The following is a 27903-nucleotide window of genomic DNA, read 5'->3' as shown; positions in this document are numbered from 1 at the left end:
GATGTTGATAAACACACAGAGGCACTGAGACACACACGCACATACACCTCTCTCACACACACACACACACACACACACACACACACACATATACAGTCATTCAGGTCTTGGAGACTTTTAGAGGACTCCCCCCCATTTTTAAATAAAAACCGCACACACATAGAGATATACGTGATGCAGCTCAGCCAATCAAATATGGGTATTCTGATAAGTTTCCTGATTCGAGTGAAATTTACACACACCGCGACACAAGAGGGAGAGACGAGGAAAGACATGGCAGAGCAGGACAATAGTTATGTAAGCTGTAAATGATAAAACATAGGACAATCTCCAAATGAGAAAGATTGCCAGAGAGATCAGTGTCGCTCTCGCTCTCTCTCTCATACAGTCATTCAGGTCTTAGATATTTTTAGAGGACTTTTCCCCTCTCTCTCTCTGTCTGTCTCTCTCTCCTCTCTGCCTATTTTTCTGTCTGTCTCTCTCTCTCCCTCTCYGTGTCTCTCTCTATCATACAGTCATTCAGGTCTTAGATATTTTTAGAGGACTTTTCCCCTTTTAGTGTCAAGCATTATGATTCTGTCTCCTCTCCCCCTCTCTCACCCACCCAGTCCCACCCTTTCAAAATAAAAGCCCCACAAATACAAGATTCAATCCAAGAGTATTAATCTGAAATGCAGAAAAGAGAGTAGTGCTATCTCAATTGAACCTGAATGACACTACCGGTAACATTGGCGTGTGTATATATTGCGATTTGTTCGGGCAGTAGATGCCACACTGTCAAAATTTCTTTAGGAATTTTCTAGTTATTATTAAGCCCGATGGATAATATACAGTGTGCTTTGGCACAGGCAGTTTTACTGCCTTGTGCCACAAAGCCACACTGAATTACATTTAAGCTGCCTTAAATAAGGACATGTGTTGTTCCTTTGCTGCATGGCTGTCCTCTTTTAAAATATAACTAACTAATAGGTGGCTATAAAATGGATGGATGGATAAAACTGTTTGTCCAAATCACAGAACCAACTTGGAGTGTTGCTAAGCAATACGAAGACTGCTTGAATGTTGTGAAAATGTGTTGCCGTAAAAAGAAAGAAAGAAAGAAAGACACTTCTTCTCCTCAGAGATGTTTTTCGTCATCTCACATTTAAATGAAAAAATTAATAAATAAATAAACCATTCTCTCATTTTCTTTCCCCCGTATCTTTCAAAAGCGCCTGCAGCTAGACATGGTCCTCAGCAGCCTTCAGGATCAGAGCCATGTATCTTCTCTACTAGGTTACAGCAATTTTGGGGAGGTGACATCTCTGGGAACCCCTCTGACACCCGTTGTGTCCGCCCGGCCGCCCTCCTGCTCCTCCAGCTCTGTTGAGGCCTATAACCCTCTGCACTTAGCAGAGGTGCTGCTCAGAACCCTGCTCCTCAGCATCGGCTTCTACACGGTATGGAAAGAGGACCCCTGTGCGTTTGTGTGCAACTTTTTGTCTTATGTGTTGAATTACGCTTTCACTTTTAGGCAAATGAAGTGCATTGTTCTCTCACTCAAATCTTGTTGCCAATTTCACAAATGTTCTATATTTTCTGGATATTTTAGTACACATTGTTACTGTTTATTTTACACCATTTCTCTTTTTGTGTGTGTACATACAGGAGCGGGCATTTGGGGAATTGGAGAAAAACAGTGACAAGCAGCTATCAAGTGATAGCCAGGGACAGACTGAGCCTCCCTGTCACTTCCACCAGCTGCTGTCTGGACTACACAAACACCTGCTCGCCCATTGCTATATCCATCCCAGCCCCGAGGTACACTTATATTCACATATATTTAAACCTAATCGCTCCGCCGTCGTATAGTTGCATTTATGTTCACCATGATTCATCTGTTCTGTAGGACGACAGCAGTGTAATGCTGCTTCATGAGCACCTTTACCTGCTGCTTCCCTGTGCTGCCGAGACACTCAGGAGATCGACCAAACTGTTGAAGGAGGGTTCACTAGATAAACAAATAATCAAGAAGCTGCACGGTAAGAATTATGGCTGATAACAAGTGTGTCCCATTATATCCTACCGTAGTTTATCTATTGTCCCAAATATATCTTACTTAGTTATGTTGTTTGCACAGTGCTTTTATTCATCAAATATAACGAGACCGTGTGTGCTTTTTAGTAACATTTAGTTTTATTCTGACACCTTGAAACATAGGTCAGAACAACAAGGCCATAAAAACTGTATCTGTATGTGAACTGTCTCTGAGCTAAACCTGTACTCGTTGCTCCGAGGACCGGCACATTATACACATTCTATAAATGTGTCCATCTGTATTTCTCAGTTATTTTTATGGTCCGTCACTCTAATCCCCCTCTCTCGTCTCAACCCTTGTCTCAGTGGTGTTGTACAACTCGGTGGCTGGCAGCCTGCTGTGCCAAGTAATGTACTCCTTGCTGCTGCTGCCCCTGGGCACAGTTCAACCCCTCCTGAGCCATTTACTGGCCTTGTTGGAACAACTGAATGATTTCAACAGGTTGCTACCAGAGACCGGCGTCCTGGAAGAACAAGAACTGAGAATGGAGGCTCAGAAGACCTGTTCAGGTCAGTGGAGTTTTGATTAATGCTTGACCCGTAGATTTATTTTTTGATATTAGCGGCTAGAGCAGTGTCACAGGTGTAGTTATTAATAAAAGGATGGCACAATATTCCTCTTCCAGGAGGAAAATATAGAGTTTAACCGTGATGAGGGATCTTCCTTACAGATAAAAGTGAAGAAAACACATGCCTTGGTCAGCAGCAACAGGAGGAGGAGAGCAAGTGGGCCTGGCTGTTGGATCTGGAACGGTCTGTGGCGTTGGCAGTCGGCCGTTGCCTCGGTGGTATGCTGCAAGGCTCGCCGCCCTCACTTCAGGAGAAAACATCAGAGTTCTGGCTATCAAATGTCCTCCTCAGGAACGGGCTCGAGATGGACTTCGAACAGCTGGGTAGGAAAAACATACTGCATGCTTTCATAATATGAGCCAATGTTTTGGCAAGTGGATACAAACTGCATGCAATGTTCACCCCGAGTTTAATGTTGCACTAATGTGTCCACACTTTGTTTGCAACAACTAATAATGAAACCGCTGTGTTTGCCAATGGGCAAAGGGGATGTTACGGAGACTACAATTGAGTTAAGAGTAATGTTTGTGATTTTCTTTGTTGTTTTATTAGGTAGATGGACAAAAAGAAATAGGAAGAGGGTGAATCGGATGACAAACAAGAAGCTACCTAGTTTACCTTGTATACATCTTAGAACATGAGAACACAGGGATAGCCTGAAGATCATGTTATTATGCAAATGAAATGAAATAAACTTTTCTCAGTGTGTAGTTTTCACTTGTTTACTCGTCCTATGTCCCGTGTGATTCTTTGTCCTGAAGACTCCGGCATGACATGGCTGACTGAGGTGGTACTGCTGGGCAGTAGTGATGCCAGGCTGGCAGAGCTCAGTCTGAATGAGGAAACCAGGACTTTACTGGAACTTGCGCTGGGATCCTCCAGAGGACCTGCAGGTGGCCTGTGGCGGAATATGGAGGAGTATGCTCACAGCAAAGGTGCTTTGACTCGCATGTTTGTGTGTGAGTGCATGCCTGCGTTTGAAAGTCTAGAATGTAAATATCCAGATGACCATTGACAAACTGTATTAATATACTTGCTCTAATCATTGCTGCACAATTATATCATATATTCATTTAATACATTCTGGTCTTTAGGTTGTATGTTCTTTCATTTCTGTGTTGTTTTGCTGTGAGAGCAGAATGGGAGAGTGGAGGCTCTGCAGGCGACTGTTTGCTGCAGACTGTCTGTCGCTGCTGTCTGGCTGCTCTTCTGAAACACACCGGACTGCAGAATGAGGCCTGTTGGCAGGACAGGTCAGTCATGTAATATTTACCTGAAAGTCCTATTCCTGAGCATTTTAATAACTCATAACTGTGTAAGATCCATACTGCAATGCTAACTATTTACTGTATTTTTCCGCTTCCCTTGAGACAGATACGAGCCCTGTGAGATGCTGTTGGACGTCTATGAAACAGTTCATCAAATCAGAAGCGCTCTGTTGGCCCATAAAAACTCTCCAAGGATTACACAGGTGCAGACTGCTGTCAAACAGGTATCATTACTAAAATTACTTTATGTCATAACCAAATATTATGCATTGTGGCTTTTTTTTTTTTTTTTTTTTTTTTTACTTTTCAAAAGTTGAATAATTATGGACCAAAACACTGATTTAAAAACATCATATAGTTTAATAATTCTTCTGTAAACTTGTGTTTTGTTGCGTTAATATTAACAATTATTGCATTGTACTTTCTATTCAAGAGGCATTTTTCCCCCACTATTCTAACAAGGACTCACACATAATCTTGATTATAAATGAGGGACAACACGGGTGTATTTTAAGACTTTTCTTGTATTGCAGACCACTCAAGCTCCCCAAAGTCCCGATGCAGACAGGCAAGAGCCAGGCACGTCAGCGGAGCAGGTGGGAAAGGATCATGATCAGCAGTCAGGAGGTCCCTGCAGCTGGGAGGCGCCGGTGCCTCCACCCCCCACAGCAAACCACAACCAGGAAGAGGTTGCGGAGGAGGACGCATTTGGCAACAGTCGTATGTACCTGTCAGGTTAGAAATGCTTGTCTGTATTTCTTCCCTTCTTCCAGTGACGTTGAAAGCAGGCAGGCCCAGACAGAAATACACATACACGCACAACATTACGATACATCTGATCCTCACATGTCTCTGCCTGCAGAAGTCCTAGAATCATTTATGGCCACCCGGGAGGCCATGCAAGTACAGCAGAACGTGACAGTGTACGAATCCTTTGGCACTTCCACCCTCCCCAGCAGCATGGAGAGCCCCGTCAGCCCAGAGAGGGAGCTGGATCCAAAGCAGCAGAGGGAGAAGCAGAGGGAATCCGAGGATAGCTTGGGTTTCCCTGCTGCATGCCATCTGGTGGTGTCCCGCTGTCTCTTCCTCCTGCTGGGGGTCAGGCCTGCTTGTGTGGAACCAGGCGAAAGGGAGAATAGTCAGGCCATGAACAATGGAGCAAGGTTAGAGTTTGTGTTAGGCAGCTATGTTTTCTTTTTTTGTGGTACGTTTGTTCTTGTTTTTGTGTTTTTTGTGGGCTGTTGTTGCACTGAACTGTCCTTATCATCCCACTTTTAGGAAATCAACAACAGAATTCCTAATGATGGCCGCTGATGGCCGAAAACAGGTGAGTCTCGTACTCAACCAGAATGTGGCCCCACCCCTCTTTATTAGTGCTAATGTATTGTCTTTGTCTTACTTAGTCTGACCAATCCAAAAACTCATTGGGATCTTCCAAGAATAAAATGGGTAGGTGGAACATGTTTACTCCTAAATATTTCTTCAATTAATGCATTTTTTTAAAAAATAAGTCTTACCTACAATCATGTATTAAAGGAATAGTTTAGAGAATTCGATGAGAAGATCAACTGTGCTCTCATAGTGAGGTTTCAGTCAGCAACCCGTTAGCTTATCTTAGCATAAGGACTGGAAACAGCCATGGCCTGGCTGTGGTCCGGCAAGAAAGCGAATAAACGTATTTCCCAAAATGTCCAACTATGACTTTTACTAATGTGTCATTCTAATGTGTATGCTGCTCATTTTTTTTAAGCTTCTTATTGTGTTCTCAGAGTTGTCTATTTGGGTCAGCAAAGATTGTTACACATCATGTCTGCATTAATTCCAGGGGAACATGTTGTAGCATGAAAGAAAGCGTGCATAAAGAGTCATATTTTTAGTCTCTTATTGTAAATAAGTATTTTTTTCATACATAAATCAAAACTGGATTATTAACTCTGTCAGAGGTGTTGAGAGATAGGATCAGAAAAGAGTACAATACTGGCCTTTATTATTCTGGTCTGTCTGTTCCAGGTTTACCTCTTTGTTCTCTGGGCATCATGAAAGACGCCTGGGATCGCCTCCGCCAGTGTATCAGCCCAACCTCAACTATGACCCACTACGGCAACAACACTTTGCCTATTCTCAACCAGGTGTTCCACTTTGTCTGCGGGAGCCTGAACCACTCGTCATCCTCCTCACCAACACTGCCAGGTGGACAGACATGCACTCAGGCAGATACGAAGGCCATTTCTTTTGCTATACTGCAGCAGCAACAGAGGGCTGAGGTAATATGATCTTTCCCCTTTTACACAATAGTTCATTATTGCTGCTGAGGAATGAAAACTCTGTAACACCTGCAGCTATATGATCATTTATGGTTTCCTCATGTTTTTGGTGTTTTTAAAGAAGTTATCAGCCACACAGGTAATTATTGAAAATCTGCAAAAAAAAATGCCGTGCTGGACATTATTTGGAACTGATCTGGGCGTTCAGCGAAAAAAGGTCTTAACTAACTACTAGCTTTTCCCTTTTGTTGTGCTCAGTTGCGTCTGGAGGCCTTCTGTCAGATGTCATCCTTCCTGTCTAAGATGGAGGAGAAGGGCAGCGGGTTCACCGTCTCCCCTCAGTTTCCTGCATTGTTGCAGTCCGTGCAGCTTCAGTTCCTCTCTGGATGTTTTGCTCTGGGAACACAAATCATCGCCTCTCACTCTGGAGCTAATTATGAGACGCAGCATTACATGGTACATCTAGTAATTTCGCTCTCGCAATGTTTGTGACGATGTTGGTGAAAGCTGGGAAGAAAGAAACAATGAATATTTAATTTAAGCCAGATGGACTGAGGAGAATCACTGAATATTGTATGAATTAATCTCCAATTCCTCTTTTTTTAATCCAGTCTGGTACGCGTTCAGCTTCTATGGATACGCAAAGAGAGCTGCAATCTGCAGCCCACACATTCTACCAGCAGGTGGTGCGGGTCCTCAAGCAGAGGGTCCTGTTGGAGCGAGAACATCCAGGTTTGTTCATTAATTACTTTCAGGGATTTCATTATTGTCTACCGTTTCACACTTCATCCTGGACAAGGGCCGAGGGCGTGCACGATGCCCTCTCATGGCTTAAAGTTGCAAACAGATATACTTACTTTGGCCACGCCTAAAAGCTTACACTCAAAGATTTCATATTTCAATGACAGACACTCTCATACTACCACTCAGGTAACACTAGGTCATTTAATAGGCCCAGCACTTAATTCAATGCGGAAAACGCCTTAAAAAACAACTAGAAAATTATATTCTTTTAAGATAAATAACTAAGCTGTTTTTGTTTGTTTAAGAATGGGATGTCTTGTGTATGGCTGTATGTCCTTCGGACTTTGTTGTCTTGGCATGAACCTCCTCAGGGATCTCGTTTCATTGTATTTAGTCTGTTTGTTTGATTTTGTTCCACTGAGTGCTCTCCTTCCGGATGGAAACAGAGTTTTGTTTCGTTCTATTTTATTAAATTTCGTTTGCTCTGTTTATTGTGAGAGTTATGACCATTGTGGATGTGATTTCCCTTTAAAGGTGAGAGGGTTCTGTGTGGGTATAGCGGACTATGTTAGACTTATGTGGGTTGTGTGTTTAAGTGTTCATGTATGTTGCATATACTGCCCTGCACAACTCCATGCTGCAGCAGTTTTTTTAAATTTAATTTTGCATGTGGTTGAGATGTTGTCTCTGTCATAACCAGGTTCCTGCCAGCACCTTCTCCTGGCCACAATGTTTGCACTGAATGTCTGCTACCAACCAGTGGACCTGGTGCTGGTCATCAAATGTGGCATCCTGGAGATCCTTTGCATGCTGACCAACAACAGCTGTGCACTGATGAACCAGGGCTGGTTTGCAGCCTCCAAATCTGGATCCCTGCTGCTCAGTGGGGCTGTTAGACTAGCTTGTGCCCGTCTGCTTCAGATATTGACTGTGGCTGCAAGGTGAGAATGAAGAGACTGCAAACAGCTGCAACAACAAGTGTTCATTACTTCTCTTACTGTTACTTTCATTGATTCAAAACTGAAAGTACACTTTAGTGTTACATGCGAAACAAATTGTCCTGTGTTCTCAGCTCCTGTGAGGATTTGCTGCCTATGGATGTGTCCCATGCTCTAATGGAAGTGCTGTGTGAGCAGCTCCAAAATATCCTGTATACTTTCCACCAGCAGCAGACAGCCGAGAGAGGAACTGCTGAGAGGGCAGATCTGGACTCCTGTAGCAAGAGCACAAATCTAACTGGTGTTGCACATTAAGCTATTTTAAACTTTGAAATATATGTATATTGTTTTACAAATAGCACCACACAATGAAGTCTGTTGTTATTAAGGACAAATTATGCATTTGTGAAGCCTCATTGAAAACAGTTTTTGTTGTTTTAGGAGTGGAAAGCAGCAAAGTGGTTGAATCTCAGCTTGCAGATTTCTTGGTGTTTCTGAGGCGTGTACTGTCATTAAGAGTAATGAAAAGACTTTCTACTTTTGTCAAATGGATTGATCCAATCATGGCCATTATTTCACACAAGTGCTCTTCAGGTAAGACAATTTAAATAAAAAAAAACAGCATTGATGTGATTTTTAAAGTGCAGAACAGTTTAATTCCCTGTTTATTTCCACCGTCCGCTCTTCAGGATCCTCATGCTTCCAGAACCTCCGCACTAAGCTCCTGGCGTTCCATGTTTTAGAAAGACTGTTACCTGCTTGTTCTGAACCGGTTCAAATTCAACAGGTATGATGTTAAAATGTTAAATGCAACATGCAAGTGAAGTAGCTAATGAAGACAATCAACAATTGTGAGTTTGAAAATGTGAATGTAATAATGAAGTAGTTTTTCTCCATTCTCTTGTAGATTGTTAAACAACTCTTTCAGCTCTTGTCTGTTTATATGTGGAAGGAACCACTGGCTGAGAAGAACCACGAGGAGACGGCTGAAAAAGAAAAGCGGGTAATACAGCAGTATTACAACGCTGTCAGCTTCTTAGACATTCTTACAATAATAACACTATGTACCTCTTACTATATAATACTATTAACGATTAACCTAAGTCGCATGTCTTTGGGCTGTGGGAGGAAGCCCACACTGACGAGGGGAGAACATGCAAACTCCACTCAGAAGGGTGTGAAGGGGGCCTGGATCCAACCTGGCCCCGCCTTCACCGTGCAGCCCAGGTTGTCCTATTGTGTTGCTTTGGTATTGCACATTGGTTTTAACCAGTTGTTTTCCAACTCATGTTTTGCAGAACCCTGGCAGCTATGATGAATGTATTCCCATTGGAGATTTTTCCTTCGACCCACACAAGATAATCTGCTGTTCTTTGGAGAGTGGGAACATCCTCACCCACGGCTCGGGAGGCAAAGGCTACGGCCTGGCAACCACAGCCATCACAGCTGGCTGTTTCATTTGGAAGGTAAGGTGTGTGTGTGTATGTATGTATGTGTGTGTGTGTGTGTGTGTGTGTGTATATGTGTATATTGTACCACTGAAATGTGCACGGAGAACATGTTTAACAAACTGAACAATACTTCTCTCCTCAGTTCTATATTACCAAAGAGAACAGAGGCAATGAGGCCACGTGTATTGGCGTTTCACGCTGGCCAGTCAGAGATCACAACCACCACACCACCACTGACATGTGGCTGTATCGGGCCTATAGTGGCAACCTGTACCATGGAGGGGAACTGGTCCGCACACTTCCCTCCTTTACCCAAGGTGACACGGTCACCTGCATCCTGGACATGGAGGCTCACACCATATCATTTGCTAAGAATGACAAGGTCTGACCAAATATTCACAATCAGTATTCAGGGATTTTACTCTTGTTGACTGTTGTGGGTTGTAGTTTTTTTTGCAATCTCTGCGTTTTTTGTGTTTTTCTGCTAGGAACCAAAGTTGGCATTTGAAGGTGTGGTCGCCTCCGAACTGTATCCTTGTGTGTTGTTCTACAGCAGTAATCCCGGAGAGAAGGTACTTGATATCCTGTGCATACTATAGGCACTTACTCAATAGGCCAAGTGGCACTTTTGTCCCGCATCTTTTAATTCTGTGTAGGCAGGCATTAGTCATTTTAAACTAGATTAGAGGAGCACAGACAGCTGGCCCTTCATACAGTGAAATGAAGGCAGAGTGAATGCGAGGAAACAATGGGTACATGTTACAGAATTGTGCCTCTGTATTTCTCACAGGTGGCACTGCGTGACCTCAAGATGCGAGGCATGCCCAGTAACCTTCTGCCCGGGGAGCCTCTCTGCAGCCCTCGGACCACGGTGCTGCTGGAGTCAACAGTGCAGCTCCTCCGTAGGCTCCATCAGTGTGACCAGTGGGCCTCGCACATCAACCAGTACATCCACACCCACCTGGAGCTCATCGGGCCCCTGCTCAAAGAGGATGACTTCAATCCAGGTCAGACACAGCTTCGGCAGTGGTCACTTACAGGCCCGTTTAGACTGCTCTTAAATAGACCTTGCTCTACTTTTTTAAACACTTTGCTAGCACAGGAAACCTTTATATCGTCATCTATTTTCAACTCTTTGTTTTTTACTCACTGTCTGACATTCAGGCGTCAGTCCCACACACCCTGAGAAGGAAGGGAATGAAAGAGACCGAGACGTTGCTGGAGATGACACAGGGGATTTGTTGGGACATCGTCGGTGCCTGTCGGAGGCCAAGCTGGCTGCTCTTTGCACTGAAGTGTGGCCGGTCCTGGCCCTGATCGGAGGAGTGGACAGCGGTCTCCGGGCTGGAGGTCTGTGCCTGCACAAGCCCAGTGGGCGCACGGCCATTCTGCTGGGAGTCCTGAAAGAAGGAAGCTCTCTAGCCAAGCTCCAGTGGGAGGAGGCAGACCTCTCTGTCAGGTATTACAAATATATATATTCATACGCCCCCTACTTTATGACACGACATGTCATTGTATATGTTTCTCAAATGATATTTCTCATTAACTTCCATTAAACAATTCTTATATTTTTCTTGTCTTCGTCCTTTCAGCATGTTTCTTATTACTCTGTATAATTATTTTCTGTCAGTGTTTAATTTTCCTCCAAGCAATCTGTCTAACATCTTACTTTATTTTCCTCATTAACCCCCCTGATCTCACTTTCTTTTTGCTTCTTCCTCTTCATTCTTAAATCCATTAACCCCTGTTGAATCCGTCCTGGTGTCACTCCATGCTATATCTGTGGGTACTTCCCATCCTTCCCAATAACTAAGCTCCATGAATTCTTGGTCACCCAGCGACACACCGATCATCTCACTGGAGCCCTGTGACATATCCTGCTGCGATGTCACCCCGCTCGGAGGCCTCAAACCGACGGTGTTGTTAGACCTGATTTATTTGATGGGGCTGCTGGAGGAGCAGGGATGGCAGGGGGCTTACCCAGCCTCCAAAAGGAAATACTCGGAGGAGAACATGAGAGAAAGTGAGGCGGTCGAGACGGACCCCTTCCCATCACCGTCCACAACCAAAGATGCCACAAAGACTGTTGACCATCAGGAGTTGACCTGTCCACCCCAGCCTCCCCAAACATCCCAGACCTCCAAAGTGGATGCCTTTGCACATGAACTGAGAGCAGTTAGAGTCTCATACCTACTCATTGGAGCTTTGAAATCCCTGACTGTCATTTTTAGTTGTGAGAAGCTATCCGATTTGCTCCTAGTGCCTAAACATGACCCTTCCTCTTCAATGAGTCCCCTTTCCAGCTCAAACCTTGATCAAGCCAAGGCCAGCAGCAACCAGTGGGATGAGAGTGCTGAGCTGAGATCAGTGCTTCAGTATGTGGTGCAGAGCATGGTGAAGTGGGCAGTCAGGCCCTGTCCCATCAAACAGAGTGTGTCTCTGGTCGACCTGGAAAGGGCTCAGGTCATGATCTACAAAGGAGCCCTTAGCAGACTGCAGGACAAAGAACACAAAGGTATCTAGATTTATATTTAAGACACTTGTTATTTTAGTTAGTTAGTTCTGTGTTGCAGAAGCTGGAATAATTAACTGTCAGACTTGCCAGTTAGTTTTCTGTCAATTATTGGGTGTGATCTGGCCTCCCTCTCCTCCTTGTCCTTGCAGAATCAGGCCACCACTTGTCCTCTCAGCCCATTTCCAAGTCCTCCAGCTCTGTGTCCTTGTACAGCGCAGGTTCAGAAGGCACCGCTATCTTTGGCCAATCAAACAGAGCCTCTGCCTCATCCTCTAACACCGACTTGGCATCCTCTCTGCCAGCAAACCTGCAGGCAGATGGCCTTGATAATTTCAACCCCTTCTTTCCCATCAGCCTCCTCCAGTGAGTATAGAATGGATTAACCATGGATGATTTTCATTTGATGTAACTGTTGGTTGAGTAATTCGTACTGAACATGCTGAATAGACACAAACACAGCAACCAGTTATCTTCCATTCTCGTGTTGATACTGATTGCTACAGACCTGTATCTTTTGGCAGCAGCAGCTTTTCTGAAGTCCAGGGAATGGGTGAGTTAGGATGTATATGAAAAAGAGAGAGTTAGGATTCTGCCTGCACTGTCTTTAACCTCAGCTGCAGCTCTGCCTGCTTGTTGTTCTATTAACCCGGCCAGCTGACCACAGTGTCAGTGTTAGTCATGCTTTCAAGTGGCAAACAAACAGCCTGAGTGCTATATGATCAAACAGAAAATCAAATCAAAGCCGTCCAGTGAGAAGAGTTTTGACAAGAATAGCCCAGAGATAGTGAGAAGTCTCTCATAAAGCAAATACCGGACTTGAGCATTTCAATATTTGATATACAGGGATGCATGCTTGGTTCATTGTGATTTGTAGGCATCTCACCTTATTCCTTCGGAAACATTACATTTCAAATGTCAGGTCAGGTCTGAATAGTGGCAGTATAGCACCACGTGCACTGTATTACTACTGTATATACTGTATCTTGACTCCCCCTCCAGGCACATGGTCTTAACTCGGTTCCCCACGCTTACCGGCCTGGTTAGCGCTCCCCCCGTGCTGCACCCGTGCTTCAGCCTGGCCAGCTCTGCTTCTTGTGACGCCTTCACAGAGCAGCAGACTAGCTTCATGGAACCAGGTCCCTGCAGCACACAGGCCAGAAGCAGCCTGGGTAAGAACAAGCGCAGAGATAATCTGTCGGACATCAATACAAAGAAATCTAATTTGAAAAATGAGTGACCAACGACATACTGTGTTAAAGAGAATAGCTCTGCTAATCCTTGCGGTCCTGCAGGTCAGTTGATTTAAAAAAAAAAAAAAAAAAAAACTTTTTCCCTTGTATTCAAACACGCTACTGATATGATTTGAAAAAATTCAGTTATTGTAAAACTAAGGGGTATTATGATTACTCGGTGGGATCTGTCTGTCTCTTGCATGGTCTTTTTATGTCCTGCTCTATGTCTCAACACGGCACGTGTTTTGCTTTGCTATTGCACAGATATGATATTTATATTATCAAATGCATGCATGACACAGTTTGTGCCCTCACGTGCATAAATGGCACAATTTTTTTAATTTTTTTTTTCATTATCAGTTATGTTGGCTTACTTTTGGTGCTTGTTGTAAGTCTTTAAACTAATGAAGCAGAGCATAAACTGAGGGGGAAAAAAAAATAAAACAAAATGCGAAAATATTTCTTTCATTCTGACTATTTCACGACAGTCTTCATGCACAGTAATGAACATTTTAAAATGTAGCCGTGGGCTTGTTTTTGTTTTCTGTTTTTTGTGTACTTTTCCTTTTCTCCTCAATCACCAGAACGGACACAAATGTTTGTCACCAGTCGGTTGCTAGAAATGGGATTCTCTATGAGACATATCTACTGGGCCATGGAGGCAGCAGGTACTGCTCTGTGGAGTGTCTGACATCACAAAATCGTTTTGCTTCATGTGCTTTCTGTGTTTTAACATCTGTCCTTCACTGTGCGCCGCAGCCTTTTTTGTAGTCGTAAAAATTAACATGATGCTGTTGCTCATGGTGGAAATCAGTTGGGCTTTTCACTAAAATGTTGCTCACAGAATATATCGGCTTCTAAGTCTGCGATTTAACTACATGGTGAACAAATTGTCATTCTGAAAAGTGCTATTGGCAGGTAAAATATATATATATTTATATCAATCATTATACATTTTAATGTTTTCAACATGTTTAAATCACAAACCCTCCACATTAATCAAATTCGAGACCTTCTCTCACTTTAATTTGTTCATCATTTCACACACTAACCCTGGTCAAACACTCTGTATCATCAGAGCAGATGTGCCAGTCTGACCTCAGACAGCACACAGAAGCGTGATCATCTGGTGGTGATGTCCAACACGAATTAGAGATGCAACACTCCATGATCCATCTTTTCTTTTTGAACTCTGACAGTTCACCTTCCCTGTGGTCCCTCCCAGATGTAGCAGGTGACTTGGACTCGCAAACCATCGAGGTGTTGGCCAGCTGGATGCTAGAGCACCCCCTGATGGAGGAGCAGCAGGCAGCTGAGTCAGCTAGACCGGAGGGTGCTCCTGACACCCTGTCGCCAGATGGGCCAGAGACGGTGCAATGTCCCGAGCGCCCCACCAGTCAAATCAATGAAAGGTCAGGGATTTGAGGAACATACTCACATTGTTTTTATTTCATTTCTTTGACATTATGATATTATCACTGTTATGAATACAAGCAGTAGAATAATGGGCTGTATGTTGTTTTGTTTATAGTCTGTTGCCTGGGCTCGACTGGATAGAGAGGGAGAATTTCTTGGATGTCCACCTCACTAGGAACCGGCCTCCTCCAGCACGCCGGCGACGCTCAGGCCCGAGTCAGAGGACTTCTTTTCGAAGGGCAGGTCAGAGTCACAGCTTCGACCCAGAAATAATTTGTGCACAAAAAAAAGCAGATATTGTCAAAAACAGAAAGGAAAAAGAACAACACCACAAATGTCTACATGCTGGTTTCGAGCTCCCATTACCTGTTTGAACTATTGTGATCAACCTCGCAATTACTATACATTTAACTCTTTTCATTTTCATTTGAAGCAAACACCATCTTTTCAGACTTGCCGTCACCCAACCCCCTCCCGGAGCTGTACCAACAGCACACATCAGTCAGTGATTGGCCAGAGCAGGTGGAGTTTCATCCCTACTCTGCTGAGGAGTCCGAGTTGGGCTACATGGACGACCCATACCATGAAGAAACCTATGAGGATCTGCTCACCCCTTCATTCTTCAATTTGGAGAGAGACGCGCTCCAGATAGTGGAGGTAACACACACACACACACACACACACACACACGCGTTGTCATCACCAAGGCTGCATGACATAACAGAAACAAAAATACCATTTGTGATTACTTTGAATTCAAAATATACAAAACACTGTGTTGCTTGTGGGCCTTTTTTTGTTTCATGGTTTGTTTGAAACATTTAGGCTGGAGAAGAACACAGTCAGATGGTGAAGTGTGAGCTGTGCAGCACCCTTACCCTGCAGTTTAACAATCACATAAAGCGGCGTCACCCGGGTTGCGGTCAGAGTGCTGCGCGTAAGGGTTACGACAGCACCGGGGCCTACGTGGATGTCTGGTTCAAAGGGGAGTGTGGCTCCAACTTCCCCTTCTACCTCCTCTGCAGCTCCTGCAGGGAAAAGTATCTGGCTGCAAACCTGAGCGATCCAAGCTCTAAATATGAACGGTATAGTAGATAATAAAGGAAATTATGGATGCATGCAGCCAATAGTGATGCCTCCAGACTGGTTCTAGTTCTCATGCTTTTATAGACTCAGCTGGTTAGAGTAGATTGGTTATAGAGCATGTTATTTGTCTGCCTTTTGCTTCAGGATTAAAGGCCTGACATCTGATTTGATTGGCCAATTGGACAGCACGTCTGACGGTAGGGAAGGTCACAGAATAAAAGTTGTACAACAGAACAATTTCATCTTTAAAATAATTCTTCTGTTAATTTCATTATATGAATGATGCTTGCGTTTGCTCAGATGACTGGGAAATCAGCCACCGAGACGAGTGTTACGCAGACAAGCTGACAGGACTGGAGGACTTTGGGCTTTTACTGAGACCACTGGGGCTGACTGAAAAGAAGCTGGTGCCAGACCCCATTGCCTTCACTGAGCCGGATCCCCTCGGAGCCCTGGTTTACAGCTCAGCTGACCCGACGAGAGCGGCAGCTTCCAAAGGTATTACGTTTTGGTAGAGAAAGACCAAAGTCCTGTCATTTGCCAAATGCATTCTAGTCACTTTGAGTTCAAAAGTGTCTCAAAATATTTAATTCAGAAAAATGTTTGTAGTTAAAACAGAATTGAAGATGACGCAATTTAAAATGATGTGCTTTGATATATGATGCATGATCGTGAGGATATCTATGGTGCAGTACTGAAGAAAGAAACGGTTCTATGCAGGCCTGTTCATTAGGGAACAGACATGCAGTATCCTGTTTAAAGGGCAGAGCTGGGGCTGTTTCAAGGACAAAAGACTGGCATTGCGTCATCATGCGCCACTCACCCAGGCCGTGCCCCCTTTTAGAGGAAGGATCGCACTGTCGCATAAGGAGAGAAAAGAATCCAGGGTGAATATTAGCCGTCAGTGTAAATTGCTAAATGATGCTGGTGACAGTTACTACTGATGTATAGTTGGCTTCAGTGGGAGGCTGCTGCAGTAAAGTCTTACAGCATAGCAGCATCAGACTGTCGTCTCCAACTTAATCTCACCTAGTCTAGATCAAACTGTTGGCTGTTATCAGGTTGTATAGAATGTATATGTCCGAATAAGCAATATCTGGCGACTGTGTTGGGTCATTGATCCACTTGGAAAGGGAAAACGGCAGAACGATCGACCTTAAATTATTAATATATCGCGAATGTTCAGGTTCAGACAAGGATGCAAAATGATTATTATACATAGAATAAAGAAATAAATACATACAAACTTGTCAAAATTATAATCCAAACAAATTGGAATGACAACCCTTAGTTTTCTATCCCCCCCCAAAAAAGGGCGTGGCCTTGATGTTTTGAAAAGTACACTGTAAAGAATTGAATGATAAATGTGGTGAAAAATAGCTTCCTTCAACCTAAAGATCTCGATGTGAACAAAATACACACCTTGGCATCAGTTGACATTGCCTCCGCATGATTTTTCTGCAGGTTTGCCCTGAGACTAGGACAGTGTGAAACCGAGCCAATCACAATCATCCACACACCTCTGAATATTACATTGCTGGCCATATGACTCTGTAGCTAACTGTCCTCTTGTTCATGTTGCAGTGAATGTTTCTGTAACTATAGCTCTGCTGAAAGATTTAGCCCACTTGTTGTAACACCCACCCACATTCCCTCTGTGCTTGTCCAACCACAGTCAAACTCACTGCAGCATGGTGACTCATCACTCATTCATCATAGCTGCGCATCTGAAGCACACAGCCATGTAGTCGCAGTTGTCCCAAGTGATCCATTATTCTGACTTTTCTGCATGCCCACACAATATGTGTGAGTTTAGCGAGATGTATAAGGGATTCGTCCACTGATTTACCAAAGTAGCATGTCTTTTGTTATGTGTTTTTCTTCACCAGGGAATGCCCTTGTTGAGCACAAGGCCTCTCTGAGCCTTGGACAGCAGGCAGTATCACTGAGGGACTCTCATGATAGACTAAAGGCTTTAAGAAGAGTCACTTCCACGGCCCAGATTCTGCTAGCTTACAGCATGGTGATGAGAGCACTGTCTCAGACTGCTTCCAGGTACATTCCACCAGAATATATATCGCCTTAAAGCTAATTTTTTTTTCCCCCATCAATTCAACGTGGTTTCAAGAGTCTTCTTTAATCTTCCTCACCAGTTCATCAGTGTGCAGCCACTCTAACGGACTAGAGTCCTTGGGTTTGGCAGATATCCGTATCCTGGTTCGCCTGATGACTCTAGCAGCAGGAGGCAGGGCTCACACCTGTGTGGACAGACAGCCAGCAGAGCGCAACAACTCTCCCTGCCTCAGCTTTCTTACCTCAGCCATTGGCATTGTGGTGTCCCACAGCCCTACTGCTTACAGGCAGCTAGTGAAGATATGCACTCAGGTCAGTTTTCTTCAGTTTATCCACTTATCATAGACATTTTATTATGCTAATTACTAGGGCTTACATTTGGTTTATTGTTCAGCCCTACTTATTATAAATTATGAAATTAAGATCCACTTAAACATGTCATTATCCTGGCTTTCAAAGGATTAATACATTGTGAACAAATGTAACTGTTAGCAAATTAATGGAGGTTCTTAAATATCTTTTTCACATTATTGCCTGTACTGTAGGAACTGATGGCGGCAGCTACAGGGGTGAACATCGGGGCCATCACTGACCCGCAGCAGAGAAGTCGTCTGAACACCAGTCAAACAGCTGCAGCCCAGGGAGCCCAGCAACAGAAGGACTTCAATGAGCAGACGCCTCCCACATTCCTGGTGACACAAAACCTGGTGTCCCTGCTCACCGAAAAGGGTGCTATCTGCCACGGCCCAGATAAGACGGAACACGAGGCCAACGGTGCGAGGAAGCAGTTGTGCTGTTATGTATAATTATTTCTTACAGTGTTTGAAATCTTGTGAGTTTGGTATTCATCGTAGCTCTCCTCTTCATATGTGAACTAGACACAGGAAACCAAGGGGTGTCTTCTTCGTCCTTGCCTCCCTCACCTTTACCCCACCTGAGTGCCAGAGTGGGCCCTCTGGAGCTGGCTAATGCATTGGCAGCATGTGTGCTGTCTGCCAGGCTGACCAGTAAACACCGCCAGTGGGCAGCAAAGCAGCTGGTGCAGGCTTTGGCTGCCACGGGGAGGGACGGTCCTAATCGGCCTCAAACGTACAGCGACCTGGCTGGCGACTTGCGCAAAAGTTCTCTCAAGAGGCTGGAAGGACATTACAACAAGGTGAGGGACTCGCAATGTGATCCGCATTATAACTTCATCTGTTACATTTCAGTAAAAGTGGGAACATGCCTGGTATTTCACAACCTATCATGAGAGGTGAAATTTAAAAGAAGCTTTCTGTTATTTCGGATCTGTTCAGGTGACTAGCTGTTCCTGGAACAGGGACCAGAATTTGCTGGCTACATGCTCTCAGGACAAGGTGGTGCAACTGTGGAGCATCAGCCAGAACAATGTGGAATTACATACCACCTTCTCCTGCATTACCAGGTTTGATCTGCTTCTTTCAGTAGTGTTTTGTCCAGTGAGAATTTTACAGCGGCATGCACATTTTGCATCCATTCATATTTATACCAGTGAATTGAAGGTCACTTTTAAATTAAATGCTGTAGTTTTAGTCAAATGCATAATACGTTTGTTGTTTCTTGTAGATGAAGCAACAAGCTAAGACATTTCTGAAGAGCAGAGGGGTTGCTATTCTATCGAAGAACTTGGATGACTTATAGTTGTAAACTTTTCCTTCCTCTGACTCTCCCTCTCTCCAGTAAGATGGACAGATCAGGCAGCGAGAGGCCCGGTAGATTTCAACACATGGCTCCTGTATACTGGAGCACAGGGGGGAACTTTTTGGCTGCCCCAGATAACAAACACATCACCATCATGAACATCAGGGGTAAGTCTGACTTTTGTCTCTTCACTAGTGTGGCGTAACTTTAACTATCGAAGCAGGACCCTGCTTTACCCCACGTTTGTAATTCAACTTTTTTCGGTTGTAACTTGAAATGTTTCTGCTTAAACTATTTACAAAATGTTGTAATATGCCCATTAATTAGCACAGTGCTTTCTACAATTTTTTTTATTTTTTGTGTTACTTCAGGATCTCATTGTCATGTGGAGGCTCAGGTGTCTCGGGTCACAGCCCTCTGCTGGGCTCAAACCTTCAGCTTGTCGGTTCTTGACCAGTCAACGGCCGGTCAGAACAGAACCGCAGAGAGTCTGCTGGTGGCCCGGCTGGATGGCTCTCTCTGCTGGCTGCAGGTCACAATGCAGCAGATAGACCTGCATGTAACGAGCACCGAACTCACCCGCTGCCACAGGAAAGAGGGTGAGGAGGCTGCTACACACACACACACACACACTGTTACTGTTTAAAACTATAGCTTCTTACTCGGAGATTGAAACCACCGTCATGTCTGTACAGTGAATATAAAGCTATAGGCCGAGAATACAATTTGGAAGCAAAGGACATAAAAAATTTCACCTACCAGCACGTCTAAAGCTCACATTAACACGTGACATTTTGTTTGTTTACACAAACAGACATTTAGAAACATCAAGTAGCAGGTTCACAGTGAGTTACATGCTGGAACTATTTTTTGACTGGACACAGTGACTTCCTGGAGTTTTATTTAGGTTTGTACAGCTAGCTGTTTCCCTCTACTTTCACTCTTTCTCTTTTCAGTATGCTAAGCTAACTGCCTGCTTGCTGTAGCTTAATATTACACAGACAAGCAAGTGGTATCAATCTTCACATCTCAAGTCTCGTCAGGAACAAGTTTATTTCTCAAAATGTGAAACTATATATCAAAGAGATTGATCTTCTCTTCCCATCTTTCCCAGCTCCCCAGTGTGTGGCCTGGCACAGTGAGGACCAGCCATTTGCAGTGGGCTACCCCAATGGAATGATCCTTTTGTCCACAACTGAGGCCTATGAGAATGAGCAGCCTGTCGTGCTGTCTGTCTTTCAGGTTTGTCTGTCTCGTATGTCAGTCGACATATGTGACATAAAATGTACATCATTTCCCACTCTCCTCTTATTGACCACTCCCCTCTCCTTCACACACAGGACAGTGTGGGTTCTCTAAAATGGGACCCCACAGGACACTTGCTGCTCTGTTTGGGGAGGTCAGAGGTAGTGAAGATACTGGGACGCTCTGGGGAAAACTGGGTGACCCTCCACTCCCTCATCCACTCCAGCACCGTTAACATCGCCGAATGGTGCCCACTCTCCGGCAGAGTACCTGATCCCAGGCTCATGGTGGCTGCGTGAGTTCACATAGCTAATCGAATGTTGTGCTTCTTTTCTAACATTACCCTTAACTTAACAACACTACAGTACAAAGAAGGAGATGGAATTAGTGGAAATCTAGTTGTCGGGTGATTAATGTTGGTATGTTTGTTGTAAAGTCTCATTTATTTCTCTCCATGTTTCTATAGAGGTTGTCAGAATGGCTCTGTGCATGTCTGGACACTGCCACAGGGCGAGACTTTTGTATCTTTGCCCAACATATTGAACAGCTCCCAGCGTCAAGATAAAAGCACTGAAGTCAAGGTCAGTTTGGATTACAGCTTCTTTTTTGCAGCCCTGGTGCTACAAATAACCTTAAATTGTTGTATGATTAAAGCTTATCAGGATTATATGTTCCAGTCACTCATTTAGTGCTGATCGCCTCTGATTTAAGCTCATATAATCATCCAGTTCTGTTTCTTTTTACAGCAGGAGAGTGCAAAGTGTGTGTTTGTGCTTCATGGCCACATCACAGCAGTGAAGTCGCTGTCATTTTGCTCCAGTGGACTGGCTCTGGTCTCTGGAGGGATCGGGGGACTGCTCAACATCTGGTCCTTACAGGTCAGAAGCAACATTCACTGTTTGCTTGACCTGAAGTCAGTGCGAAGATTACTTTCTTTAACAGTCAACATTACCAGACAGCTAAACCATGATTGTCTATTATTCAAACATACGTCTGTCAAGAGGTCTCATTTCAGAGTTTTAACCCTCCGGCATCTCTGTGCATCTTGCAGGATGGTTCAGTCCTGCAGACTGTTACAGGTTTGGGTTCGGTCGTCGGTACTACCTGGATACCAAATTTGGGTGTAGCTGCCTGCTTTGGGAGGTCAAAGGTAATGTGGATCACTCATAACTTTAATTTCCAAGGCTCGTTTCCTGTTTTATTCTAATTCAAACAGTCTCCTGGCTTTAACTTCATATTTAGCATACAGATGTTTCTTCATACTATTCTATACTAATGTTACCTTCAATGTTATTTATCAGTTAATTACAATAAGAGGAGTTGTAAAAACATGTTTGCAGTTGCAACATTTTCTCTTTCCTGTGTCACTTTACAGTTGTGTACATTGTGTCTTTTCCAGGATGTTTTGTTGATCTGCTGCACCCCTGACTGGATCAGTCAAAATCACATGCTAGCTTCCTGTCGCATGGTCCTCAGAAGCCAGAACATCCTGGGTCTAAATCGAGCGCCTTGTTTGGCCGTCTTTCTGGAGAGGCTGCCCTTGTTGTTGCAGGAGCAGTACAGCTACGAGCGGGTCATTACTGCAACTATGCTTTGAAGTTGTTTTTGTGTTGTTTTGTGGGCCTCGGCTGAGACCTGATTTTAAATTCCGTCTCTTAATGCAGACCCATGTGGCGGCCGGTGACCAGCTGGTCCACAGTGCCTTCCTGCAGAGCCTGGCCTCCCTGAGCGTTGGGTTGTCCTTAGAGAAACACCTGTGCCGTTACCCTCGCCCTCCGCACCACACAAGTCCCGATGCCCACTCCTGCCCGCCAGAGTGGAGCTGGCTCGCCACTTACGCCACTACTGTCCGCAGCGCTGAGGCTATTGCCAGCGGTACCGCCTTCCCAGAATCCTTCAATCTCTCCGAGTTTCAGGAGGTGGATGTCACTGAAATCAGCAAGGCACTAGTGAGTGATGGTCGTCTTTGAGCTATAGTTTGTTTAGAAAATGGTTGGATATGTTTCAGGAATCTGAATTGACTGCAGTATACACAAGTTTCCCAATGTAGGTATTGAGAGACTTCTCTGTTTACTAGGACAACAGTAAATGGAGCTTCAGGATGGATGAACAGCTGATGTCATGGGCCACCACCAGACCAGAGGTAACAGTTTTGAAACGGTGCACAGCACACACAATAATGTCTTCAAATGTTCTCTCTGTCTCTCTCATCTCGTCTGCACATTAAGATCGTATTTTATTTTAGCTGGAGAGTGTTTTTAATATGTTGTAATTTCTATTTCACCTGCTGTGTTTCTTAGGACTGGCAACTTGGGGGGAAAAGTGAAGTCTACTTGTGGGGGAACGGACGTTACGGACAGTTGGCAGGAATGGGAACCAACCTCATGATGCCTACTCTTGCACCCTCTCTGTTACAGACACAACAGGTAGCAACTTTTTTTTTTTTTTTTTTTTTACACAGGACACAGACTTTGCCCAGGATTTCTACTGTTTTCTAATTTGTCTCTCCCTTTTGCGGGTGTTGTCGTTCAGGTTGTGTGTGGACAGAACTGTTCCTTCCTGGTCCAGTCCAATGGGACTGTATTGGCTGTGGGAGAAGGACAGTATGGCCGACTGGGTCAGGGAAATTCTGATGATGTCTATGTCCCCACTATCATCTCTGCTTTTCAAGGTACAGTATTCATCCAAATGTGTGCCTCAAACAATGTTTTTATCCAAAACAGAACAGTATTGCAGTATTTCAGTTTAATGTAGTAGCTTATTTTTCTTAGCTTTAGAAGTTGAGCTGTACTGACTCTCTAATCTGTGGGCAGGGTATGTGGTGACTCAGCTGGTGACGTCCTGTGGATCTGACGGACACTCGATGGCCCTGACTGAGACTGGGGAGGTGTTCAGTTGGGGCGATGGAGATTTTGGAAAACTGGGCCACGGCAACAGTGAAAGGCAGAGGAGACCTAAACAGATAGAGGCCTTACAAGGAGAAGAGGTCATTCAGGTAGAGATGAACCTGCTTTGAACTCTGACAGGATTGGAAAAAAGTTTTAAAAGAAGTTTAAGTTTTAACAGACAAATCATTTTATCTCTGTTTTCTGAACTGATGACTTTTGTTCCTCTTCCCAGCTTGCTTGTGGTTTCCGGCACTCAGCTGTGGTAACAGCAGACGGGAAGCTGTTCACCTTCGGCAGTGGTGAATCTGGTCGCCTGGGTCAAAGGTCAACATCCAACAAGATGCTGCCTGAAAGGGTGGCTGCCCTAGAGGGATATCATGTGGGACAGGTGAGAAATGGACTATGTTTGTTTTATACAGTATCCACAGTGAAATAGGAAAATATAATGCAACAATTTAATTACCTCTCTCAGGTGTCATGCGGTCTCAACCACACACTCGTGCTGTCCCTCGATGGAATGGTTGTGTGGGCATTTGGAGATGGGGACTATGGCAAACTGGGAACTGGTTCCTCTACAGCGAAATACTACCCTCAGGTATGTTATTACCTGGTTATGGGGAATACCAAAGTCATGCTTGTTATTCCCTCTATTGTATCCAATTGCTTTAAGTATGTATTCACTTATCTTAATTGAGTGCTTTTATTTAGTATAGATGAAATATTATTTTTGGCTGTTCATAATTTCAGAAAGTGGAACAGCTCTGCAACAGGGGAATTAAGAAGGTCAGTTGCGGAACTCAGTTCTCTGTGGCGTTGGCCTGTTATGGACATGTTTACACATTTGGACAAGGTACGTTTTACTGTGAAGATGGATTCTGCAACTGTGTTGTTGTACTGTGCCTCCATTTAGCTTTTGAGACACCTACAGTGTTTCTTATTTATGTCATAACTATGCAGCATTTTTTTAAGTGTAAATTACTTGATCTGAAATTCGAGTGTTGATGCGTGACAGGGAGGGAATGTTCTCTTCTAAATCAATTCACCAACTTAACTTGGCACGATGAAAGCTGCATGCGGAAATTAATATACAAGTTTCTTGGTTTATTATTTGAGCACACTTGTATATGCCAATGTGTGTTACTTGGCTTCCTTCCATCACTTAGAGCGTCTGATCGGTCTGCCGGACTCCATGCTGAGGAATAAATCCCGCCCCCAGCTTGTGCCGTCTCTGGAGGGGCTGTTCATAGAAGACATCGCTGTGGGCTGTGAACATGTGCTCGCCCTGTCCTCCACTGGAGACGTCTATGCCTGGGGCTGCAACAGTGAGGGACAGGTAAACAACATCCTCTGGAATAAAATCATACACTTTGACAATCTGAAGTGTGCTTTCATTGCACATCAGAAGCACAATTGTTGACTTTTATGCGTGTGTTCCAGCTTGGCCTTGGCCACTCCAACCCAGTGAAAGAGCCCACACTCGTAACAACCCTCCAGGGGAAAAACATAAGACAGATCTCTGGTGGCCGCTGCCACAGTTCAGCATGGACAACCCCCTCTACCTCAATGAAAAACTCAGGTACACACTCAGTCCTGCAGTACAAGCAAATACTCTTTGTAGCTATAATCCATGAAAGGCAACACACTTAGGACTCTGTTTGTCACCTTCATCTCCAGGTGGCCCTGGAAGTTTCCAGCTAGGCCTTCCCCAGTCAGTTCCTCCCCAGTACAACACTCTGAAAGACTGCAGCCCTGATGTCCTCAGCATGCGCCTCAGGGTACTCTACCACTTCTCTGATCTCATGTACAAGTCCTGGAGGCTGCTCAACCTGGACGCCAAGAATCCGGTAATCTCTGATCTCATTTTTCTGCCCTTTCTAATAATTATTCACTTGCTGCTTGTTAGCCTTCTCTGTGCCTCGCTGTCTTTTTTTCATTTTAATGCCTCATTCACTTCCTCCTATTTCATTCCCTGTCCTGCACTCTATCCAGCTGTTCATGTCGCGCTATAGTTCAGGGACGACAGCCATCATCCGGGGTGATCTCAGAGGTCTTCTATCACCCAAGGTCAACACTCTGCCTCTAGTGCGCTCCATTGGCAGGACAATGACCCAGGGCAAAACGTATGGGCCACAGATCACTGTGAAACGGATTTCCACAAGGTAAGGATGACCATGATATTCAGTCTGCAGGGGTCAGCTGGTGGAGAATCAGGAGGTGACCAAAATAACTGGCTAACGGGAATATTAGCATTTCAAGACTTCCGTCCGTTCTTTATATTGCAATTTTCTATTTCTTTTATATCTGATAGTATTTGTTCCTCGAAGCTTTGATCAATGTCCCCCCCCTCCCTTACACTCCACAGAGGGCGTTCGAGCAAGCCTATCTTTGTGCAGATCGCCAAGCAAGTGGTGAGCCTGAATCCTCCGGAGCTGCGGCTTCCGTCGCGGGCCTGGAAGGTCAAGCTCGTCGGAGAGGGAGCTGACGATGCCGGGGGAGTGTTTGATGACACCATAACTGAGATGTGCCAGGTAGGACGGAAACCACGCAGAGAAGGTCTAAGAGCAACAGAGACGAGCTAGAAATGAAGCCTGGAATATTCTCTGCTGCTTCTAAATTGATGTTATAAAATATGTTTTCACCAGGAGCTGCAGTCTGGCGTGGTGGATCTTCTGATTCATACTCCCAACAGCTTTGCAGATGTGGGCAGTAACACTGACAGGTGCACATTTTGTACTTATCTTTTAATAACCCCAACAAAAAACGGTACCTTTTTAAGCATAACTTAACATAACCTTTAAAAAAATCATCTTTACTTCTGGCGTTGGCTGTGTACCCTGATAGGTTCCTGTTGAACCCAGCGTCTCTCTCAGATGATCACATGGTCCAGTTTCGCTTCCTGGGCATCCTCATGGCTGTGGCTATTCGCACCAAGAAACCTCTGGACTTACATCTGGCTCCTTGGGTGTGGAAACAGCTCTGCTCGATGCCACTGGGTGAGCCTGACCTGGAGGAGGTGGACCTGCTCACCTACCGTGCCCTGCACGGCATCCGTCACCTGGAAAACAGTGGAATCACAGAGGACAATTTCCATGTGGTGAGATACCATGCACATCCTCTAATTGCTGAGCTCACCTTTTCATTCTCTGTAATCCAACCCCTCACTTTGTTTTTTACACTCCTGCAATATCTCCGTATAAAGATGATCCCGCTGGACTTGTTTATGGCCCAAAGTGCAGATGGAAGGCTGGTACCTGTAGTTCCTGGAGGTCAGAACATCTCCCTGACCTACGCCAACCGGACTGAATATGTTGAGAGAGCTCTGGACTACAGGCTCCATGAAATGGATTCACAGGTTTGAAATGTTGGAGATTGATTTTGGTGGATTTAGCCGATCTCGTCAAATGCATCCACATAACCTATATGCATGCAAACCGTTGCATATTCTTTCTTTAAAATATGCAACAGTAGCTGGTTTAAAAAAAAAAAATAAGAGTTATTATACTAATTTCCACCATCTAAATTCACCAAACAGACCTGACCTACATACACCGTTTTATTGTACAATATGAAATGAGTGTGTATTTCCCCCTACTGTATCTGTAGCTGAAACTCATGTAGTCTGCCCACCAGTTTCCATTGTGGCTCACTAGACAGACTGTTTGTTGTGCTGTTGTTGCTGGTGTTCCCTTCATCTCGTCCTCAGAAGCATCAAAGCTGACGTTGTTCTGTTGTGTCCAGGTGGCAGCAGTCAGAGAGGGCATGTCCACCATCATCCCCGTGCCCCTCCTCTCTCTGCTGACGGCACAGCAGCTGGAGCAGCTGGTCTGTGGCCTGCCAGAGGTCTCTGTTGAGATGCTGAAGAAGCTGGTGCGGTACCGTGACATCACCGAGAGCCACCAGCTCATTGGCTGGTTTTGGCAGAGCCTGGAGGAGTTCACCAATGAGGAGCGAGTGCTTTTCCTCCGTTTCGTCTCTGGCCGGTCCAGGTTGCCTTCCAACCCAGCTGATGTCACACAGAAGTTCCAAATCATCAAGGTCGATAGGGTGAGGTCATCGCTAATAAAAATAACAAGTTGACAAGGGCAAACATATCAATAGTACAAGCTGCTAAACTTTTTCCCCCTGTCATGTCCTTCAGCCCGTCAACGGCCTCCCTACTGCACAGACCTGCTTCTTCCTGTTTCGCCTGCCCCCTTACACGAGCCAGGCCGTCCTCGCTGAGCGTCTGCGTTACTCCATCCACAACTGCCCCTCCATCGACATGGACAACTACATGCTGACCCACAACACCGACGCAGCTGACAGCTCCGACACAGAGGACTGAAGCGGCCAGCTGTGGTCAACCTGGTGATGAATGTATCTTCTCCCATGCCATGCACATTATGCACTGAACACAGACTTTTATTCGCCAAACCTGTAAGGTAGTGTACTGTACTGTTTATATGTTGGTTGAAATTAAAGAAATGTGTAGTTTTGGT

The 27903-nt window shown here is 44.6% G+C and overlaps 1 protein-coding gene across 7 annotated transcripts; it reads left to right on the top strand.

Moving 5' to 3' along the window:
* Positions 1-851: 851 nt before the first annotated feature.
* On the top strand, positions 852-27903 carry LOC116390418 (probable E3 ubiquitin-protein ligase HERC1). 7 transcript variants are annotated; one of them, XM_031860104.1, is made up of 66 exons: positions 852-1439; positions 1648-1800; positions 1889-2021; positions 2383-2586; positions 2748-2969; positions 3408-3581; positions 3785-3899; positions 4021-4138; positions 4448-4634; positions 4777-5077; positions 5193-5241; positions 5318-5363; positions 5925-6178; positions 6437-6634; positions 6790-6910; positions 7623-7863; positions 7995-8161; positions 8302-8454; positions 8550-8647; positions 8768-8863; positions 9159-9326; positions 9454-9693; positions 9800-9883; positions 10102-10318; positions 10476-10770; positions 11126-11826; positions 11976-12189; positions 12826-12995; positions 13643-13726; positions 14284-14470; positions 14590-14717; positions 14908-15131; positions 15300-15559; positions 15705-15757; positions 15861-16058; positions 17450-17615; positions 17714-17945; positions 18179-18407; positions 18512-18789; positions 18929-19056; positions 19332-19459; positions 19664-19891; positions 20407-20534; positions 20633-20832; positions 21004-21118; positions 21284-21415; positions 21589-21687; positions 21937-22110; positions 22202-22486; positions 22615-22680; positions 22838-22963; positions 23070-23208; positions 23351-23532; positions 23658-23813; positions 23898-24020; positions 24173-24275; positions 24589-24758; positions 24863-25001; positions 25100-25269; positions 25415-25584; positions 25788-25953; positions 26068-26144; positions 26267-26519; positions 26625-26777; positions 27164-27469; positions 27564-27903. In XM_031860104.1, the coding sequence occupies exons 1-66, from the start codon at positions 1227-1229 to the stop codon at positions 27747-27749; spliced, it is 11673 nt and encodes a 3890-aa protein (XP_031715964.1). In that variant the 5' UTR covers positions 852-1226; the 3' UTR covers positions 27750-27903. The 7 variants fall into 7 exon arrangements, with proteins under 7 accessions (XP_031715964.1, XP_031715967.1, XP_031715965.1 ...); XM_031860107.1 differs by having other exon boundaries at positions 4448-4649; positions 11150-11826; XM_031860105.1 differs by having other exon boundaries at positions 4448-4649; positions 14926-15131.

The sequence above is a fragment of the Anarrhichthys ocellatus genome, unplaced genomic scaffold, assembly GCF_004355925.1.
Source record: "Anarrhichthys ocellatus isolate YVR2014 unplaced genomic scaffold, GSC_Weel_1.0 scaffold23, whole genome shotgun sequence".
Classification (NCBI taxonomy): Eukaryota; Metazoa; Chordata; class Actinopteri; order Perciformes; family Anarhichadidae; genus Anarrhichthys; species Anarrhichthys ocellatus.
The sequence above is the reverse complement of the archived record's forward strand: the minus strand, read 5'-3'. Positions and strand labels throughout refer to the sequence as shown.